Here is a 21,719-nt window from a genome sequence, read left to right as displayed (position 1 = left end):
AAAACAAACAAACAAGAAAAACCACCCTAGATTACTGTAACACCTAATACAAGGTAAATGGTCGGTAATTCGTTGTCATACTGTATTGTTTTTTATTTTTATTTTTTATTGCTGTTTTGGTTTTTATTGCTTTTCTTCTAATATTTTTGATCCACAGTTGGTTGAATGTGTGTTTGTGAAACCCACAGACACAGAGAGCCAACTGTAGTGTGATTTCAACTACATTTAAACATAAGGAAACAAAAAAGGAAAACAAACAAAAAATTAAAACATAAGAAAACAAGGAAATAGGCTACAAGTATCACTCCTGTCTCTGGGGAGCAAGACGACCAGGGTTTTGCTCTTGTTTCTTTCTGCCTCCTGTATCGTCTACATGCTCTCCAGGGAGTCACGTATCACAGTCAAATAAAGCCAACACTCCCAACTACACAAAATAAAAATTTCATCTGGCAATCCTGTAGTTTAACCTTCTGAGGACAAAGGTCTGATAGCTTAATTTTAGAAAAGTACAATTTTACATAAGCTTAAACTTTCTAGTGGCTGTTAGTAAATAGGGAAAATCTATGATATATTAACAGGCATCAACAAATTAAAACTCATACGCCCAAAAGCACCTTTTTTTTCTTTCTTTTTGAGACAGGGTTTCATTCTTGTTGCCCAGGCTGGAGTCCAATGGCGTGATCTCTGCTCACTGCAACCTCCACCTCTCGGGACCAAGCAATTCTCCTGCCTCAGCCTCCCCAGTAGCTGGGACTACAGGCATGTGCCACCACAACACGGCTAATTTTTTTATTTTTAATAGACACAGGGTTTCTCCATGTTGGTCAGATCTCGAACTCCCAACCTCAGGTGATCCGCCCGCCTTGGCCTCCCAAAGTGCTGGGATTACAGCTGTGAGCCACCGTGCCCGGCCCAAAAGCAATTCTTGTAATAAAAGAATAAGAAAATCACATTAGGAAGGAAAACCATGAAGCATCTAAACTAGCTGGGCACTAAACATCACAATCTGACCATCTCCTACCCAGCAGCAAAACAAAATAAAAAGTATACAACGTCCAGAACTCATTCTCAAATTTATACTTGAGCTGATCTAAAGCTTTGGCTGGCTTCCACAGTTACAGACAGAAAAATGTCTTTAAATTAATGACACAGAGCCAGGCACAGTGTCTCATGCCTGTAATCCCAGTACTCTGAGAGGTTGAAGCAGGAAGACTGAGGCCAGGAGCAAGACCCCACCTCCACACACACACACAAACACACACACACACAAATAGTTTTCACTTAGCCAGGCATGGTGGCATGTGCTTGTCGTCCCAACTACTCAGGTGGCTGAGGCGGGAGGATTACTAGATCCCTGAAGTTCAACGTTACAATGAGCTGTGATTACACCACTGCACCCCAGCCTGGGTGACAGAACAAGACGTTGTCTCTCCAAAAACGAAAATTTAATTGAATAAAATAGAATAATGACACAGATTACATAGTACGGTCTGTTACTACATGAGCAAATCGGCAAATCCATTCTCCAGATGATACAAAACGTACGAAAAGGGAAAGAATAAATTTCAGAAGCTGAAGACAGACACTATATTGAAAATCTTAATTAAACTTTCTGGAACATAACAGTCTGAATTTTATATTTCACTGGCATCAAGATTCTTTCTTTGCTTTATTGTTACCTTTTTTTGTCCACAGGAGGCAGAGAAATGCTGCTGCTTTTCCACTTAACTTTGACATTCTCTTGAAAAACAGTTCTATTCAAGGCAATGAAATAGCGCTCCAAGATCACCAGCCTCTGCTTGAGTCTCAGGGCTGAGAGGGTGGTGGCGGCAGACTGGACAGCCAGGGCCTGCTGCTCTTTAACCAGCACAGAAAGACACTCCTTCAGTTCATTTACATCTAGAAAACAAGATAAGAAAACATCTCCCCTGTGGACAATGTGGCCACCGTTTGTTGTAACGTTGAGAAAATGGATGATGACAACAGGTGGTACTGGAAGGCATGACATGTGGCAACAATGGTTTTAACCAGTTTACACATATGAGTTCAGGCAACCCTCACACCCAGCACGGTCAAGCAGTGCTGTCCATTCATTTTGTGGATGAGGAAACTGAGGCACTAAGTGGTTAAGCAACTTATCCGAGGCCACAGAGAGGAGTGCAGCACATGACAGAGACCACTCTGAGCCACCATGGCACGCTGCCTCTCTGGAAACATCATACAAAAGACGTTGGCCGGGCGCCGTGGCTCACGCCTGGAATCCCAGCACTTTGGGAGGCCAAGGCAGGTGGATCACTTGAGGTCAGGAGTTTGAGACTATCCTGGCCAATGTGGCCACGAAACCCCTTCTCTACCAAAAAAAAATACAAAAATTAGCCGGGTGTGGTGGTGCGTGCCTGGGAATTCCAGCTACTCAGAAGGCTGAGGCATGAGAATTGCTTGAACCCAGGAGGCAGAGGTTGCAGTGAGCTGAGACTGTGTTGCTGCACTCCAGCCTGGGTGACAGAGTGAGACTCTGTCTCCCAAAAAAAAAAAAAAAAAAAAAAAAAGTTACTAACACAGAACTCTGAAGTCAATATTAGTCAATATTTCTCAGCAGCACATCTCCTAAACAGAGAAAAACAGCCATTATATTCATGTTGCAAAACCAAATTCAAAATAAAAGCGATGTCTTGATAAAATTATCCAACATGCATGACTCATGAAACACATTTATGGACATGTTTTAGAAGAAGACAAAGTAACCAGTTAGAATGCACATTCTAACTAGTGATATTTCATTACATTATTCTCTCTACTTCTATGTATCTTTGAAAATTTCCATACTAAGAAGTGTTTTATAAGTAGCTAGAAGGCAATCACGTGAGTGAAAATAATTCAAAGGATTCTGGACTTTCAACTAAGCATACATCTACCTCAGAATACAGATCATTATAGGGGAATTGTAAGTTACCTCCCACCAATCCCCTATAACAGCACAGCTCCCAGTGGCGGGGTGAGAGCTGGGCTCTTCTGTGCTTGCCTCTCTGCTGCTTATTAGCCTGGAGACCAGCAGCCACCAGCTTCGCAGCCCTGGATCCTCACAGGTAACAGCAACACCTCTACTGGCTGCCTCCCCTTTCCGGCAACCCGTTACCTGGATATGCTCTCCATGGGATGGGAGGGACCTCAGAAGGCATTAAAGAGACACATCTCACCACTCCCTAGAAAGGCACAGGATGGCGCATACTGTGCCCAGCACCAGCAGTAGGATGTGAGACCTGGAGCTTTGCAGCTAAGAGCTAATAGTTATTTAAAACTACATGATTATGATAACAGTACACGTGTTCTGCTTGAATTTACTAAATTCTACTGCTGGCTTATAATTAAATCATGTGATATTCCATGTTTGGATATGCTTATTTAATTTTTACAGAAAAAATGTTAAAATTATTTCACATAGCCATTTGTTAAAGCACAGCATAACTCAGCAGACTTGATTTAATCTGTATCATCTTATATATATCACAATCTTATTTTTAAGTACATTTAAGAGTTATTCAGTTGCTTTATCAAAAACTACATACTGCTTTTACATGATTTAATAGTATATAAACCTCTTGATAAAAAATGCACAAAAAAATTTAAAAAAATACATGAAGAATACTGAATTGCACACTGGGCTCAAGATGAAGAAGCGAAAGACTGACAGGTAAAGCAGTGCCCCCTGCCCTTCTCTGGGCATCCCCACCGAGCCACCCTTCAGGCAAGGAGGCTGGCCCAGCACTTCAAGGGCCAAGCCCTTCCTGAAGACTCACTGTATTTCCACTTTTAAATAATACATCTCCCTTCTGCTTGGCTGCGGAGCTCAGAAACAACCCCAAAGCTCTAAGAGCGCAGCTCTGCCCTTGAGCACCCCCGTGCCCTTCTCCCTGACACCTTCCCGCTTATTCCGTCGCAATCCTGACTGCCCAGTCCATCAGCCATGCATGCTCTGAAACAGTGGGTGAGAACATGCACAAACCATGGACACCACTGGGGAGTCAGAACTCCCACCCCTGCCTCACAGTAACCAGGGGCCTCTAGGCAAAGTGGGAAGTCTGGACTTCGTCTCGAGCTGCTAGTGATGAGGTGAAGCACGCCCTATCCCGGCCAAAGCAGGGTCACAGAAAGATTTAACCACTTACACAGAACACTTAAGTAAGACCTAGAGTCGCCTAACAACATGTTCCATTGAGAAAGTCACCCATGGCCGGGCGCGGTGGCTCACGCCTGTAATCCCAGGACTTTGGGAAGCCGAGGCGGGCAGATCACAAGGTCATAAGATCAAGACCATCCTGGTAACACGGTGAAACCCCGTCTCCACTAAAAAATACAAAAAAAAAAAAAAACTAGCTGGGCGAGGTGGCGGGCGCCTGTAGTCCCAGCTACTCGGGAAGCTGAGGCAGGAGAATGGCGTAAACCTGGGCGGCGGAGCTTGCAGTGAACCGAGATCCGGCCACTGCACTCCAGCCTGGGTGACAGAGCGAGACTCCGTCTCAAAAAAAAAAAAAAAGAGAGAGAGAGAAAGTCACTCATGATACCAACAACCAGGAAGATCTAAGACCAAATTTTAAAAAACAATTATAGAAATACCACAATGAAAGATGTGGGCATAATGTGGCAAATAATTAAAAGCAGCCATGATAAAAAGGTTTCAACAAGCAATTACAAACACATGTGAAATAAATGAAAAAATAGAAAGCCTAAGACAAGAAAAGGAAGAGAAAAGAAACCAAATAGAATTTAGAACTGAAAAATACAACAACCAAAATAAAAACTCAGTGAATGGAAATAGCAGTAGAATGGAGGAAAAAGGTCAAAGAATCAGTGATGGAAAAGATAGAGGTTACTCAATGTGAATAACACAGAAGAAATACACGCCCCCAAGGCGGGGCGCGGTGGCTCACAGCTGTAATCCCAGCACTTTGGGAGGCTAAGGTAGGCGGATCACAAGGTCAGGAGTTTGAAACTAGCCTGGCCAACATGGTGAAACCCGATCTCTATTAAAAATACAAAAATGAGCTGGGCATGGTGGCAGGCACCTGTAATCCCAGCTACTCGAGAGGCTGAGACAGGAGAATCGTTCGAACTCGGGGGGAGGCGGTTGCAGTGAGCTGAGATCGTGCCATTGCACTCCATCCTGGGAAACAGGGAGAGACTCCGTCCCAAAAAAAAAAAAGAAAGAAAGAAAGAAACAAATATATGTCCCCACAAAAAAAAAAAAAAAACCGTCTCGGAGACCTATGGGACTATAACAACTCTGGTCACTGAACTCAGGAAGGGATAGGAGAAAGAAGGCAGGGTTGAAACTGTACTCTAAGAAGTGATGGCTTAAAAGTTCCCAAATTTGGCAAAAGACATAAATCTACAGATCTAAAGTAAGCAAACCCTAAACAGGATGAACCCAAAGAAATCCAATCTAAGACATATCATAATCAAACTCCAAAAAAACAGAAGACAAAACATTTCAAAAGCCACTAAAGAAAAACAGTACCTTAGCTATTGTGGATTAACAAGTCAAATGACAGCGAATTTCTCATCAGATATCATGGACCCCGGCTGAAAGTACGAAATATTTTTCAAATGATGAAAAGAACCATTACCACAGAATTCTTATATCCAGGAAAAATGTCCTTCAGGAATGAAAAGGAAAGCAAAACATTCTCAGAGGAAGTAAAACAGAATTTGTCACCAGAAGACACACACCAAAAGAAAGGCTAATGGAAGTTCTCTAAGCAGAATGGCAACCATCAAACAAGAAAACCCTGGAACTTCCAGAAAGAAGAGCATGACACGCACACCTATGTATAAATACAATACACTTTTTCCTCACCTCTTGACTTTGCTAAATTATGTCTGAAGGTTCAACCAAAAATTATAACACTGTCATATGTGGTTATCAATGTAAGCAAATGAAATACTTAAGGCAAATATATTATGAAAAGGAGAACATAAAGGAGCATAAAGGAAGGTAGTTTCTATATCCCAGAAGCTGGTAAATGACAACACTAGGTACAATCTGATAAGTGTTCATACACACACAGGTTGAGTGTCCCTTACAAAACGCTCAGGAACCCAAGTGTTCCACATTTCAGATTTTTATCAGATTTAGGAATATTTGCATGTAAATAATGAGATAGTTTGGGGATAGGACCCAAGTCTAAATACATTCATGTTTTATACATACCTTATACACAGAGCCTGAAGGTAATTTTATATAGAATGCTTAATATGTGTATACCTTATACACAGAGCCTGAAGGTAATTTTATATAGAATGCTTAATAATTTTTTGTATGAAACAAAGTTCATGCTAAGTACTTATGAATGGAATTTTCAACTTGGGGGCATCACGCTGGGGTGCCAAAAAGTTTCAAATTTTGGGGCATTTCAGATTTTGGATTTAGGGTTCAGAGATGCTCAATCTGTATGTAATATATCACCTAGAAAAGTCACTAAAAAAGCTATACAAAAAGATACACTCTAAAACACTATAGATAAAATAGAATGCTAAAAATGGTCAAGTAAACCACAGAGAGCCAGGAAGAACCGAACCGAAAAAATGAAAAACAGAAGAAACAGAAAATACCAAACAAAATGGCAGTGTTAAGCCTCAATTTACCAATGACATTAAATTAAATGTAAACAGTCTAAATACATCAATTAAAAGACAGACACTGGCAGAGTAGACTAGAGAACATGATGCAGCTACATGTTATCCATAAGAAAGTGACTTCAAACAGGCAAACTGAAAACAGAAGTATAGAAAAAGAAAGATCATGCAAACATTACTGAAAGGACAGCAGAAGTTGGCTACATTTATATCAAATAAAGTAAACTTCAGAGCAAAGATAATTATCAGTAGGGCCAGGCACAGTGGCTCACGCCTGTAATCCTAGCACTTTGGGAGGCCAAGGTGGGTGGATCACCCGAGCTCAGGAGTTTGAGACCAGACTGGTCAACATGGCAAAACCCCATCTCTACTAAAAATACAAAAATTAGCTGGACCTGATGGCGGATGCCTATAATTCCAGCTACTCAGGAGAATCACTTGAACCCGGTGGGGTCAGAGGTTGCAGTGAGCTGAGATCGTGCCACTTCACTCCTGCCTGGGCAAAAGGAGCAAAACTCCGTCTCAAAAAAAAAAAAAGATAATTACCAGGAACAGATGGCAACATTATAAAATAAGAACTTGGTCAATCCACCGTTAAGACGCAGCAATTCGAAACATGTATATACCAAACAAACAAAAACAATGAACAGAACTAAAAGGAGAAAAAGACATATAGTTGGAGACCTCAAAATCTCCCTCTACAGTTGATAAAATTAGGAGACAGAAAAACTGCCAGGATATAGAACTCAACATCACCATCAATCAACTAGATCCAATCAAAATTTATAGAACACTCCAGTCAATAACAGCAGAATACAAAATCTTTTCAAGTATCCACAAAACAAATACTAAGTTAGAACATATTCTGAGGCATAAAACAAACCTAACAAATTTTTTGAAATTAAAGTCACACAGCCTATGTTCCCTCAAACAATGGAAATAAATTAGAAGTCAACAAAAGAACAATTACAGGAAAATTGCCAACTAAACAATAAACTTCTAAATAACCCATGGATCAAAGAGGAAGTCTCAAGGAAAATTTTAAAATATATTCTGAACTGAGAGAAAATGCAAGTACAATACATCAAAATGTATGGGAAAGAGCTACAGTGGGTGAGAGAAATTTACAGCACTAAACAAATGGTACATTAGAAACTTGGAAACAAATCAATAATATAAGTACCCCCTCAGCAACCTAAAAGAAAAAAAATAGCAAAATAAACCCAAAAGTAAGTAGAAAGGAAGAAATAATTAAGAGTAGAAACAAAAGAAACAAAGTGAAAACAGAAAAACAATAAACAGTAAAGCAAAAAGCTGGATCTCTGAAAAGATCAATAAAACTGACACACCTCTCTAAGCAAGACTGACCAAAAAAAAAAAAAGACATAAATTACCAACATTAGTGTTGAAACAGGCTCTGAAGATATCAAAAAAGATAATTAAGAATTACTAGGTACAACTCTACACATGTAACTTTGACATCTTGGGCAAAATGGACTTATTCCTCAAATAATACAAATTACCACAACTCACCAAATATAAAATAGATTATTTGAACAGCCCTACCACTCTCAAGAAAACTGAATTCCTAATTCTAAGAATCCCCAAAAAAGAAATTACCAGACTCAAATGAATTCACTGGATAATTCCATCAAACATTAAAAAATAATTAATACAGACTGAAAACAATCTCTTCCAGAAACTAGAAGAGGAAAAACCTCCCAATTCATTTTAAGAAGCTAATATTAGCATGATATCGAACCTAAAGACAGTACAAACTACAGAACAATATACTTTATATATACAGAGACACACAAAAATATTCAGTGATTTACAAGCAAGTAAATTAAACAATATATAAAAAGAATTTCAAATCATCGCCAAGTAGTTTCATTTCAGGAATGCAAAGCTGGTTCAACAGTCAAAAAGCAATGTAACCCACCCTATTAATAGGCTAAAGAACAAAAATCGCATGATTACCTATCAATTGATTTAGAAAAAGCCAATAACAAAATTCAATACTCATGCATAATAAAAATTCTCAGAAAATAGCAATAAATGGGAACTTCATCTTGATAAACAGCATTTACAAAACCTTAAGCTAAAACTTATGCTAACAGCAATGTCAGAAAGGGTCCTCCTAGACCTACTTTACACTGCAGAGTGAATCATTAAGAATGATTTAGATAGTCACTAAGAGTTTACTGTCCTAAGAGATTACAACACCCAATAGCCAGCAAGCCCTTTTCGTTAGACAAAAAGAAAAGCTGTGATCTGTCAACACTCCCAGAAGGTTCACTGTGAAATGTGCACCTCTGAACTCCTGCTGAGGGCCTACACGCTGCAATGTTGAGAAGCAAGTGTCCAGAGGTCTCCTTGGAAACACTGAAAAAAAATGTGAGGGACTGATGGATGAATAGAGGCACGAAAAGGTGGAGAGAGCTGTGATAAAGAATGTGGGATAACGCCAGCGGCACAGTCTTAGGTGGTCAATACGTGGGTGCGCACTGTAAAACTCTTTCAACTTTTCTGTATTTTTTTTCATAATAAAATGTTGGAAAAAATAAATCTGTGAAAAAGGAAGCTTTAGTCAAACACATCTAAGCAAAAGAAAAAACAAGTTCTAAATTCCCATGGCTCAAATTAATGTGTTTCTCTTTTTAGGTTGAGCTGGAAGAGCAAAAAAGAAAAAAGGAATGAAAGGAATAGGAGCTATTCTAAAAGCTACAAATTCCACCTGCAGTTTGATTAAAGATGACATGGCTCAAGAATATGCTTTTGATTCAAGCTCCTTCAAGGCTGCCAGGTAGAGAGCTGGCTCTGCGAAAGCTCTGTACCTGTGAGCAAGCAGAGCTTCCAAAGAAAACCCTCTTCATTAAAGCCACCCTGAGTCAATAAGCTGGGCTTTAATCTGAGCAAGAAAGGTATTATTTTTGATCTAATTACACACCCATAACTGTAGGTACTTTGATGCCTAGGTGAGAGGAAAGGAGAAGGGAAAAACAACAGATTTTTAAAATCACAACAAATGTTTATCAAACAGTATGTGCCAGGCACTGACTCAGGAGCTTCAAGTGCATTATTTCATGTCATTTGCACAGCAACTCTCTGAGTAAGTACTTTCACTTATTTTATATATAATTTTAATTATTTACATTATATTATACTTTTTTTTTTTTTTTTTTTTTTGAGACAGAGTCTCACTCTGTCACCCAGGCTGGAATGCAACAGCACGATCTCGGCTCACTGCAACCTGAGCCTCCTAGGTTCATGCCATTCTCCTGCCTGAGCCTCCCCCAGAAGATGGGACTATAGGCGCCTGCCAACCATCCCCAGCTAATTTTTTTGTATCTTTAGTAGAGATGGGGTTTCACCATATTAGCCAGGATGGTCTCAATCTCCTGGCCTCGTGATCCGCCCGCCTCAGCCTCCCAAAGTGCTGGGATTACAGGCGTGAGCCACCGCGCCCAGCCACTTGCCAATTTTATACATGAGAGGCCCAAGGTGAGACAAAGTGATTTGTGTAGAGTCAGAGATAAAGCCAAAATTGATACCCAGACAAACTGAAAAACTTCTCTGCCAGCAGATCTAGAAACGGTAAATTAGGGAGATCTTCAAACTGAAGGAAAATGATACCAGAAGGCAGCTGGGCTATAAACAAAACCTTAAGGGCCCAAAATGGTAAACATGTAGGTTAATATACAATACTTTTATTTGGCCACTCAAAGTGGCTCTTTGGGAGGCCCAGGCGGTTGGATCATCTGAGGTCAGTTCACCAGTCTGACCAACATGATGAAACCCTGTCTCTACTCAAAAATACAAAATTAGCCATGTGTGGTGGCAAATGCCTGTAATCCCAGTGACTCGGGAGGCTGAGCCAGGAGAATAGCGTGGACCTAGGAGGCAGAGGTTGCAGTGAGCCAAGATTGTGCCATTGCACTCCAGCCTGGCAGCCTGGGCAACAAAAGCAAAACTCCATCTCAAAAAAAAAAGCCGGGTGTGGTGGCCACGCCTATAATTCCAGCACTTCGGGAGGCTGAGGCAGATGGATCACCTAAGGTCAGGAGTTAGAGGCCAGCCTGGCCAACATGGTGAAACCCTGTCTCCACTAAAAATACAAAAACATTAGCTGGGCATAGTGGGGTGTGCCTGTAATCCCAGATATAGGGAGGCTGAGGCAGGAGAATTGCTTGAACCCAGGAGGTGGAGGTTGCAGTGAGCTGAGATCATGCCATTGCACTTTAGCCTGGGCAACAAGAGCAAAACTCTGTCTCAAAAAAAAAAAAAAAGACTTTTTTTTCTCTTTTCAATTTTGAGGGGAAAAAATGTAATTGCCTATTTAAAGCATAAACAAAAACAGCATATTGTGGGGTTTACACCATGTTTCACTTGGATATATGACACAGCAACACAACCAACCAAGAACAGGTCAGAAGCAGGAAGCCGTAGTCAGAGAACTGCCCCAAGGCTCAGGCAGGGTAATACCATTAGAGAGCAGACAGCGACAAGTGAAAGATGTAGCTGAAAACCCCAGAGATGACAGATTTAAACCCAAGTGGTCTAAAGACTCCAAGTAAAAACCAGAGGTTGTCAGGCTGAATAAAGAAGCAAGACCTAATTATATGATACCTGAAAGAAATCCACTTCACACATACACAAAGGTTGAAAGTGAAAAAAGCTAAACCTGGCAAACACACCACACAAATACCAAATCAGAAGAAAGGATAGTAGTCAAACCAAGGTGACTTCACAACAAAGAACGTCACCGGAGATAAAGGGGGTCAAATTTACGAAAATGATGTAAAAATCCTGGAAGTGCGTGCATCGTATAACACAATTCTCAAATACATGAAGCAAAAACTGCAGAGCTGAAAGAAAATAATCTGTAATTAGCATGAGATTTCAATTCTCCTCAGAAGAAAGATGAACTAAGCAGTGAAATTGCTTTTCATGCCTCCCCAGCACAACGGAGATACTCCAGGGAAACAAAGGCCAGTCGCTGGGGCTGATCTCCCCAGAATGCTGAGACTGGCTTCTCTGTAAATAAATGACTGGTATTTGCTAGGAGAAGAGTCTTTATCTAAGAAATGTTTTTAGCAAGATGTGGTTAGTTTAGGATTGTTTGGTAAACATACCTAAAATCCATGGACTTATGGGACATGGTTCCCTGGAAAAGGTTCCCTAAAGTGTATAAACTATTTGACTACAAAACGGCAACACTACGCATCCTTAATGCTACTTGTGCAGTGAGATGAGGACACACCTCAGTGAGAAGAGGACGCACCTCAGCGAGAGGACGACGCACCTCAGTGAGAGGACGACGCACCTCAGCACCTCAGTGAGAGTAGGATGCACCTCAGCGAGAGAAGGACGCACCTCAGCAGCTCAGTGAGAGGACGACGCACCTCAGCAGCTCAGTGAGAGGACGACGCACCTCAGCGAGAGAAGGACGCACCTCAGCACCTCAGTGAGAGGACGACGCACCTCAGCAGCTCAGTGAGAGGATGACGCACCTCAGCGAGAGAAGGACGCACCTCAGTGAGAGAAGGACGCACCTCAGTGAGAGGAGGACGCACCTCAGCAGCTCAGTGAGAGGATGACGCACCTCAGCGAGAGAAGGACGCACCTCAGTGAGAGGAAGATGCACTTCAGCACCTCAGCACCTCAGGGAGAGGACGACTCACCTCAGTGAGAGAACAACGCACCTCAGCGAGAGGAGGACGCACCTCAGTGAGAGGAGGACGCACCTCAGCACCTCAGTGAGAAGACGACGCACCTCAGCACCTCAGTGAGAGGACGACGCACCTCAGCGAGAGGAGGACGCACCTCAGCGAGAGGAGGACGCACCTCAGCGAGAGGAGGACGCACCTCAGCGAGAGGAGGACGCACCTCAGTGAGAGGAGGACGCACCTCAGCAGCTCAGTGAGAGGAGGACGCACCTCAGCGAGAGAAGGACGCACCTCAGTGAGAGGAGGACGCACCTCAGTGAGAGAAGGACGCACCTCAGCGAGAGGAGGACGCACCTCAGCACCTCAGTGAGAAGACGACGCACCTCAGCGAGAGGAGGACGCACCTCAGCGAGAGAAGGACGCACCTCAGTGAGAGGAGGACGCACCTCAGCACCTCAGTGAGAGGAGGACGCACCTCAGCAGCTCAGTGAGAGGATGACGCACCTCAGCGAGAGAAGGACGCACCTCAGTGAGAGGAAGATGCACTTCAGCACCTCAGCACCTCAGGGAGAGGACGACTCACCTCAGTGAGAGAACAACGCACCTCAGCGAGAGGAGGACGCACCTCAGTGAGAGGAGGACGCACCTCAGCACCTCAGTGAGAAGACGACGCACCTCAGCACCTCAGTGAGAGGACGACGCACCTCAGCGAGAGGAGGACGCACCTCAGCGAGAGGAGGACGCACCTCAGCGAGAGGAGGACGCACCTCAGCGAGAGGAGGACGCACCTCAGTGAGAGGAGGACGCACCTCAGCAGCTCAGTGAGAGGAGGACGCACCTCAGCGAGAGAAGGACGCACCTCAGTGAGAGGAGGACGCACCTCAGTGAGAGAAGGACGCACCTCAGCGAGAGGAGGACGCACCTCAGCACCTCAGTGAGAAGACGACGCACCTCAGCGAGAGGAGGACGCACCTCAGCGAGAGGAGGACGCACCTCAGCGAGAGGAGGACGCACCTCAGCGAGAGGAGGACGCACCTCAGCGAGAGGAGGACGCACCTCAGTGAGAGGAGGACGCACCTCAGCAGCTCAGTGAGAGAATGACGCACCTCAGCGAGGGGAGGACGCACCTCAGTGAGAGGACGACGCACCTCAGCAGCTCAGTGAGAGGATGACGCACCTCAGCGAGAGGAGGACGCACCTCAGTGAGAGGAAGATGCACTTCAGCACCTCAGCACCTCAGTGAGAGGACGACGCACCTCGGTGAGAGGAGGACGCACTTCAGTGAGAGGACGACGCACCTCAGCACCTCAGGGAGAGGACGACGCACCTCAGCGAGAGGACGACGCACCTCAGCCGGAGGACGACGCACCTCAGCCGGAGGACGACGCACCTCAGCGGGAGGACGACGCACCTCAGCCGGAGGACGACGCACCTCAGCCGGAGGACGACGCACCTCAGCGGGAGGACGACGCACCTCAGCCGGAGGACGACGCACCTCAGCCGGAGGACGACGCACCTCAGCGGGAGGATGACGCACCTCAGCCGGAGGACGACGCACCTCAGCGGGAGGACGACGCACCTCCGCACCTCAGCGGAAGGACAACGCACCTCAGAGAGAGGAGGACGCACCTCAGCGGGAGGACGACGCACCTCAGCGGGAGGACGACGCACCTCAGCACGTCAGCGGGAGGACGACGCACCTCAGCACCTCAGTGAGAGGACGACTCACCTCAGCGAGAGGAGGACGCACCTCAGCGGGAGGACGACGCACCTCAGCAGGAGGATTACGCAGCTCAGCGGGAGGACAACGCACCTCAGCACCTCAGTGAGAGGACGACGCACCTCAGCGGGAGGACGACGCACCTCGGCAAGAGGACTACGCACCTCAGCACCTCAGTACCTCAGTGAGAGGGCGCACCTCAGTGAGAGGAGGACGCACCTCAGCACCTCAGTGAGAGGACGACGCACCTCAGTGAGAGGAGGACGCACCTCAGTTAGAGGAGGACGCACCTCAGTGGGAGGACGACGCACCTCAGCACCTCAGTGAGAGGACGACGCACCTCAGTTACAGGAGGACGCACCTCAGTTAGAGGATGACACACCTCAGCACCTCAGTGAGAGGTCTCATCTCTCAGGCGGAGTTCAAACAGGACGGACCTGGGGGAGTTGCACAGACTGTCCATATCTCTTCCTGCTTTGCCTGAGCACACAAGTGAGGATATTACTTGTATCTTTAAAGTTCCTAAGTAATCTGGTACTGATAAAATATCTGAGATTCACGTCAAACCAATGTGGTAATCCAACCTTGCGTGTTAGTTCAACTCCTCTCCTAACAGTGAATAGAACAAGTAGGCAGAAAATTATTTCAAGTCAAGGATACCTGAACACTGACAACTTGATCTCACTAAGCGTTACAGAGCAGCAAAATACACTTTTTTCTTTTTTGAAATGTAGTCTCACTTTGTCACCCAGAATAAAGTGCAGGGGTGCAATCGAGATTACAAGTGCCCACCACCATACCCAGCTAATTTTTTTTATGTTTGGTAGAGATGGTTTCACCATGTTGGCCAGGCTGGTCTTGAACTCCTGACCTCAAGTAATCCACCCACCTCAGCCTCCCAAAGTGCTGGGATTACAGGCATGAGCCACAGCACCCAGCCATTCTTATTACGTGTGCATGAAACATTCCACAGAATACACCATATTCTGGGGCTTAAGACAAGCCTCAACAATGAAATCACAGAATATGTTCTCTGACTGCAACCAATTTAGAAATTGTTAACAGGAGATATTTGAAAATCCCCAAATATTTGGAAATGAAATAACACATTTCCAAATAATAAGTGGGTAAAAGAAGAAATTAAAAGGGAAATTAGAAAATATTTTCAACTGAATGAAGATGAAAATGAATAAACATTTCCAAATTTGTGAAATGTGGCTAAACAATGCTTAGAGGGAAATTTATATTATAGTTTTGAACACTTGTTAGAAAAGACAGAAAATCGAAAGTCAATGATCTAAGCTAAGCCTTTACCTTAAGAAACTAGAAGAGACAGAAGAGTAAATGGAACCCAAAGCCAGCAGAAAAAAGGAAATAATAAAGAGTAAAGCAGAAATCAATGAAAAAGAAAACAAACAAAATCACTAAAACCAACAACTGGCTCTTTGAAAAAACTCAAACTGATAACTTCTAGTAAGACTGAACAAAATGGAAAAAGAGAAAATACAAGGCACATTTCAGCAAATTTCTGGATAACAGACAGTATGTGCTGGTACTTACTACATGCAAGATAATAGCATATGCACTTTGCCTGGCCTACTGTACTGGTCCCATAATAACCTACAAAGTGGGTACTATTATTAACTGCAGATACGAATTTTTTTCTTAAGAGACAGGGTCTGACTCTGTCACCCAGGTAGAGGCACAATCATAGATCACTGCAGCTTCAAACTGCTGGCCTCAAGTAATTCTCTCACCTCAGCGTCCCAAAGTGCTGGGATTACAGGTGCAAGCCTGGTGTCACAAATTATTTTTATATATGTACATTACACATGTACATTTACACATGCAAGGAAAAGAAAGTCTGAATATCCACACCTAAGGGATAATAGTGGCTAACGCTTAGAGGAAAACTGAAATTTGGGTGGGCAGTCAGGTGAAATTTCTGCTTTATAATCTATATATTTTTATAAAACAACATTTATTCCATGTATATTTTTAATTGGAACAAAAATGCATCAGACATTTCAAAAATTGAATTACACCAAAAAAAGTAAGCATAGAATAAATATATGGGTTTTACTGGTTTGGATAAAGGCAAAAGATTATGAAAGTCCATCCACAATAAAGAACTCCTATAACCCAAAACAAAAAACTTAATTAAAAAATGGGCAAGCCGGGCGCGGTGGCTCACGCCTGTAATCCCAGCACTTTGGGAGGCCGAGGCGGACGGATCACAAGGTCAGGAGATCGAGACCATGGTGAAACCCCGTCTCTACTAAAAAATAGAAAAAAATTAGCCGGGCGCAGTGGCGGGCGCCTGTAGTCCCAGCTACTGGGGAGGCTGAGGTAGGAGAATGGCGTGAACCCGGGAGGCGGAGCTTGCAGTGAGCCGAGATTGCGCCACTGCACTCCAGCCTGGGCGACAGAGCGAGACTCCGTCTCAAAAAAAAAAAAAAAAAAAAAAAAAAAAAAAAAAAAAAAAAAAAAAAATGGGCAAAAGGGCCAGGCGCAGTGGCTCATGCCTGTAATACCAGCACTTTGGGAGGCCGAGGTGGGTGGATCACCTGAGGTCAGGAGTTCAAGACCAGCCTGGCCAACATAGTGAAACCTCGTCTCTACTAAAAATACAAAAAATTAGCCAGGCACGGTGGCAGACACCTATAATCCCAGCTACTCGGGAGGCTGAGGCAAGAGAATCACTTGAACCCAGCAGGCAGAGGTTGCAATGAGCCAAGATTGCACCACTGCACTCCAGCCTGGGCAACAAGAGCCAAACTCTGTCTCCAAAGAAAAAAAAAAATGGGCAAAGGATTTGAATAGACATTTCTCCAGTGAATGTATAGTAATGGTCAATAAGCATGTAAAAAGATGCTCAGAATGACTAATCAACAGGGAAATGGGAAATGCAAATCAAAACAATGAGATGCTGTACCTACTCACAAAAATTAGGATGGCTATCATCAGAAAAGAAAAAGTGTTGGTGAGGGTATGGAGAAATTGGAACCTTGGTATACTGCTGCAAGAATGTAAAACAATGTAACCACTGTGGAAAACAGTTTACTGGTTCCTCAAAAAGTTACATGTAGTGCCAGGTACAATGGCTTACACCTGAAATCTCAGCAACTCAGGAGTCTGAGGCAGGAAGATCCCTTGAAGCCAGGAGTATAAGACCAGCCTGGACAACACAGTGAGATTCTGTCTTTAATTAGTCAACTGTGATGGCTGGGTAACCATGTGAATATACTTAATGCCAATGAACTGTACACATAAAAATGGTTAAAACGGTAAGCTTTATGGTATGTATATTTTACAATATTTAAATTTAATTACATTTTTAAAAATTGTTACCAAAAAAATACTAAGAATACATCCAAGTTATATAGAAAAGGAGTATCAGATCAAGCTTTCCAAAGTGCCAAAACTCACAAGATTACCTGGTTGCTTGCCCCATACCCAGCTTTCCAGGATTGACTTGGCCCTATATACAGGTGCAGGAGTTTCTTCTTCATCCTTTTTCTCTTTGTCATTCATATCTTCTTTCTTTGTTCCACTTGGTTCGACACTATCATCTGCAGAATTAAAAATATTTTAATCTGTAACTGCTTTTCAGAATGCCATACCATTAGTCTCTGCAAATGTCCCTCCCCGAAAAGTTACAACACACATCATTAATTGAATGTTTGCCCACTTAAAAATAAAATACAGGCCGGGCGCGGTGGCTCAAGCCTGTAATCCCAGCACTTTGGGAGGCCGAGACGGGTGGATCACGAGGTCAGGAGATCGAGACCATCCTGGCTAACACGGTGAAACCCCGTCTCTACTAAAAATACAAAAAACTAGCCGGGCGAGGTGGCGGGCGCCTGTAGTCCCAGCTACTCGGGAGGCTGAGGCGGGAGAATGGCGTGAACCCGGGAGGCGGAGCTTGCAGTGAGCCGAGATCCGGTCACTGCACTCCAGCCCGGGCGACAGAGCAAGACTCCGTCTCAAAAATAAATAAATAAATAAATAAATAAATAAATAAATAAATAAATAAAAATAAAATAAAATACATCAGTTACACCTGTAACAGATCCAGTACAATTTTCATAAAGAAACCAATATATTACCCGGGCACAGGGGCTCATGCCTGTAATCCCAGCATTTTGGGAAGCCAAGACGGGTAGATCACAAGGTCAGGAGATCAAGACCATCCTGGCTAACACGGTGAAACCCTGTCTCCACTAAAAATACAAAAAATTAGCCAGGCATGATGGCGGGCGCCTATAATCCCAGCTACCCAGGAGACTGAGGCAGGACAATGGTGTGAACCCTGGAGGCAGAGCTTGCAGTGACCCGAGATGGTGCCACTGTACTCCAGTCTGGGCAACAGAGCAAGACTCCGTAGCAAAAAAAAAAGAAAAAGAAACCAATATAACAAATTATTCAAAGCATGTCTTCCAAAATGATATTCCATCAACTTCCTAGTACACTTCACAACTGAGAAACTTAGTCTTTGATATTTACCTACTTCAATTTCACACCAATTGCCTTTTTCCAGTGAGTCCCAATGCTTGTGTATACATGGGAAAAGGGAGGGTGTAGAACAGGAGTATGATTCAAAAATCTTTCAACTCTTTACAAGGCCCTACTCCACTGCCAACTGAGAAGCACTGCTATGCAGGGGCGCTGTCACTGAGAGCAGAATTCAAGAGCACTGGGACACAAAGGAAAAGCTGAGAACAATGACTTTAGGCCACTGACAATGTGAAGTTTCAGTCAAAAACAACTATCATAAAACTCCTTACATAGTAAGCGAAGAGCAGAGAGAACTAACCTTAACCTTGAAGTGTAAACACATTCCATTACACAAGGCTATTACTAAACATCCAAACAACATAATTAAATGTATCGAAATCGGTGAAAGACATGATATCCCATCCAAATTACAAATAATGAGTGCCTAAAAATCTCTAAGGAAACAGATCCTCTGTTTACAACACTTCTGACACCAAATGGATGGACTTTTGCACAAGGCAATTCTCAGTTCTCTGCAACACCCATCTACGTGTCCCACAGTGCAATTCAGTTCTGAAACTAACTACCTAGAATTAGCACAGACCCCACAGGTTAATAACAGGAAAGAAAAGGTATAATGCTGAAAAAAATATCCAAAGAACTAATGGCTGAAAACTTCCTAAGTTCAGCAAATGACATAAACCTAGGCAGACTGAAGAATCTAGGCAGACTGAAGAAGCCCAAACAAGATAAATCCAAAAGAAGCCATGACTAGGCACATCATAATCAACTGCTAAACACAAAGGACAAAACCTTCTGAAAAGTGCCACAGAAAGCAGGTATAGAAGAGTGTGTCGTGGGGCCCGAAATTAAGGCTAAATATTACGTGCTGCCTTGACGTCAGTAAAATCAAGAAGGCCTCAAATAGCCTAACCACAAGGTCTCCCCCGAGCTCTGCTCCCACGGATAAGGTCCCAAAGCCAAACAACCCTCCTTATCATGGAGACCCGACCCCAGCCTGCTCATCCCTGCTGGCCCAGAGTTATTCAAACAAGCCAATCACATCTTCCCATGGAAGCAAAGTCATCTCACCCTCTTCTTACTACAAAATGTGCCTCCCACAGCCCCTGGTGGTTCACTCTGTTCCCCAGTGCAGCCCCCGTGTGGCATGCGGTGTCCCCCACCTCCAGGGCTGCGAGCATGCATGACTAATAAACTGCTATTTCATCTGTCCAGTGTCAGTGTCCTATGTTCAGCCATCCCATATCCCTAGGGCAGGAATCTTCTAGGGTTATAAACAGAACTTTAATCAACTTCTCCTTGGTTATTTTACTGGTTCCATGATACAGCTTCTTCTGTGCAAAAGATCTGAACAGAAACTTCACAGAGGATACAAGAGTGGCAAAGAACATGATATTCAACATCATTAGCCATTACGGAAATGCAAATTTAAACCACAATGAGATCCCACTAGACTTGTTACAATGGCTCAACAAAAAATCACTGATAACACCAAGAGCTAACAAAGACACAAAGCAACAGAAACATGACAGATTGCCAGTGGGAATGCAAACTAAAACAGCCACTTTGGAAAACAGTTCAGCACATGATCCAGCTTTCACACTACTAGCTCTTTATCCTAGGGAAATGGAAACTATATTCACACAAAATCTGTACAGAAATGCTCACAGCAGGATTACAATTGCAAAAGAAACATGGAAACAACCACAAGGTCATACAACAGCGGAATGGATAAACACAATGTGGTACATCCAAATGATGAAATACTATTCAGCAATAAAAAGAACTATTAATACACAGAACAGACAAACCTCAAACATATCACTGGGAGTAAATGAAGATGGTTTCAAAACGTTAAAGTATGATTCCACTTACATGACATTCTCAAAAAGAATACCCTATCCTGATGGAGAATAGATCAGTGGTTGCTAGGGTACGAGGCCAGGGAACATGTGATAAAAAGGAGTAGCACAAGGGAGCTTTTGGGGTGATGAAACTTCTCCATCCTGATGATGGCGGGGGTTACATGAATCTACAGAACTCATAATTTACTTAACTAGGGATCATAATAAATTTCATATGTTTTTTAATTAAAAAAATGTTGGCTGGGTGTGGTGGCTCACACCTGTAATCCCAGCTACTTGGGAGGCTGAGGCAGGAGAATAGCTTGAACCTGGAAGGCAGTTCATGCCACTCAAAAACAAACAACAAAAAAAAAGTGAAGGCCGGGCGCGGTGGCTCAAGCCTGTAATCCCAGCACTTTGGGAGGCCGAGACAGGCGGATCACGAGGTCAGGAGATCGAGACCATCCTGGCTAACACAGTGAAACCCCGTCTCTACTAAAAAATACAAAAAAAAATAGCCGGGCGAGGTGGCAGGCGCCTGTAGTCCCAGCTACTCAGGAGGCTGAGGCAGGAGAATGGCGAAAACCCAGGAGGCGGAGCTTGCAGTGAGCTGAGATCCGGCCACTGCATTCCAGCCTGGGCGACAGAGCAAGACTCCGTCTCGAAAAAAAAAAAAAAAAAAAAAGTGAAAATAACCTAATATGTACTATACAAAGCATCTGGCCTACCAACAACACATTACCCTTTTAAATCTTTACAAAAAACCTTGAAGGAGGCAGGTTTTGTTGTCTCCAGTTTACCAAGGTAGACACCTGGGATCACAGAATACAGAGTAGAACCCAGCCAGGAACACAGCTCAGGTGAGAACACAGGTGCTGGCACTCAATGCCAGACTCTGCACTACATGTATGTGTGCATGTGTGTATGTGTGCGTGTGTATGTGTGGTCACTAACCACAGCCCAGGGGCCAAACCCAGTCCACAGCCTCTTTCTGTATGGTCTGAAAGGAAAGAAAGTATTTTACTTTTCTTGTTCTTTTGAGACAGAGTCTTGGCTCACCACAACCTCCGCCTCCCACGTTCAGGCAATTCTCCCGGGTTCAAATGATTCTTGTGCCTCAGCCTCTGAGTAGCTGGGATTACAGGCGTGCACCACCATGCCCAGCTAATTTTTTGTTTTTAGTAGAGATGGGGTTTCACCATGTTGGCCAGGCTGGTCTCGAACTCCTGACCTCAGGTGATCCACCCACCTCGGCCTCCCAAAGTGCTGGGATTACTGGTGTAAGCCACCACGCCCGGCCACCGTATTTTATATTTTTTAATGATTGAAAAATAA

At 43.6% G+C, this 21,719-nt stretch overlaps 1 protein-coding gene across 7 annotated transcripts in view; it reads right to left on the bottom strand.

Annotated features, from left to right (window-relative positions):
* Nucleotides 1-21,719, bottom strand: part of LOC103245991 (E3 ubiquitin-protein ligase HERC2) — a 219,985-nt gene that overhangs the window by 170,816 nt on the left and 27,450 nt on the right. For all 7 annotated transcript variants that reach the window (XM_008017306.3, XM_073011972.1, XM_008017312.3 and 4 more), the window contains 2 exons: nucleotides 17,460-17,594; nucleotides 1,680-1,899 (listed from right to left, as the gene is read on the bottom strand). In XM_008017306.3, coding sequence (XP_008015497.3) covers nucleotides 1,680-1,899; nucleotides 17,460-17,594 — 355 coding nt within the window. The remainder of the gene's footprint in view (nucleotides 1-1,679; nucleotides 1,900-17,459; nucleotides 17,595-21,719) is intronic.

The sequence above is a fragment of the Chlorocebus sabaeus genome, chromosome 26, assembly GCF_047675955.1.
Source record: "Chlorocebus sabaeus isolate Y175 chromosome 26, mChlSab1.0.hap1, whole genome shotgun sequence".
NCBI lineage: Eukaryota > Metazoa > Chordata > Mammalia > Primates > Cercopithecidae > Chlorocebus > Chlorocebus sabaeus.
Note: the sequence above shows the minus strand (reverse complement) of the source record. Positions and strands in the feature narration are given on the sequence as shown.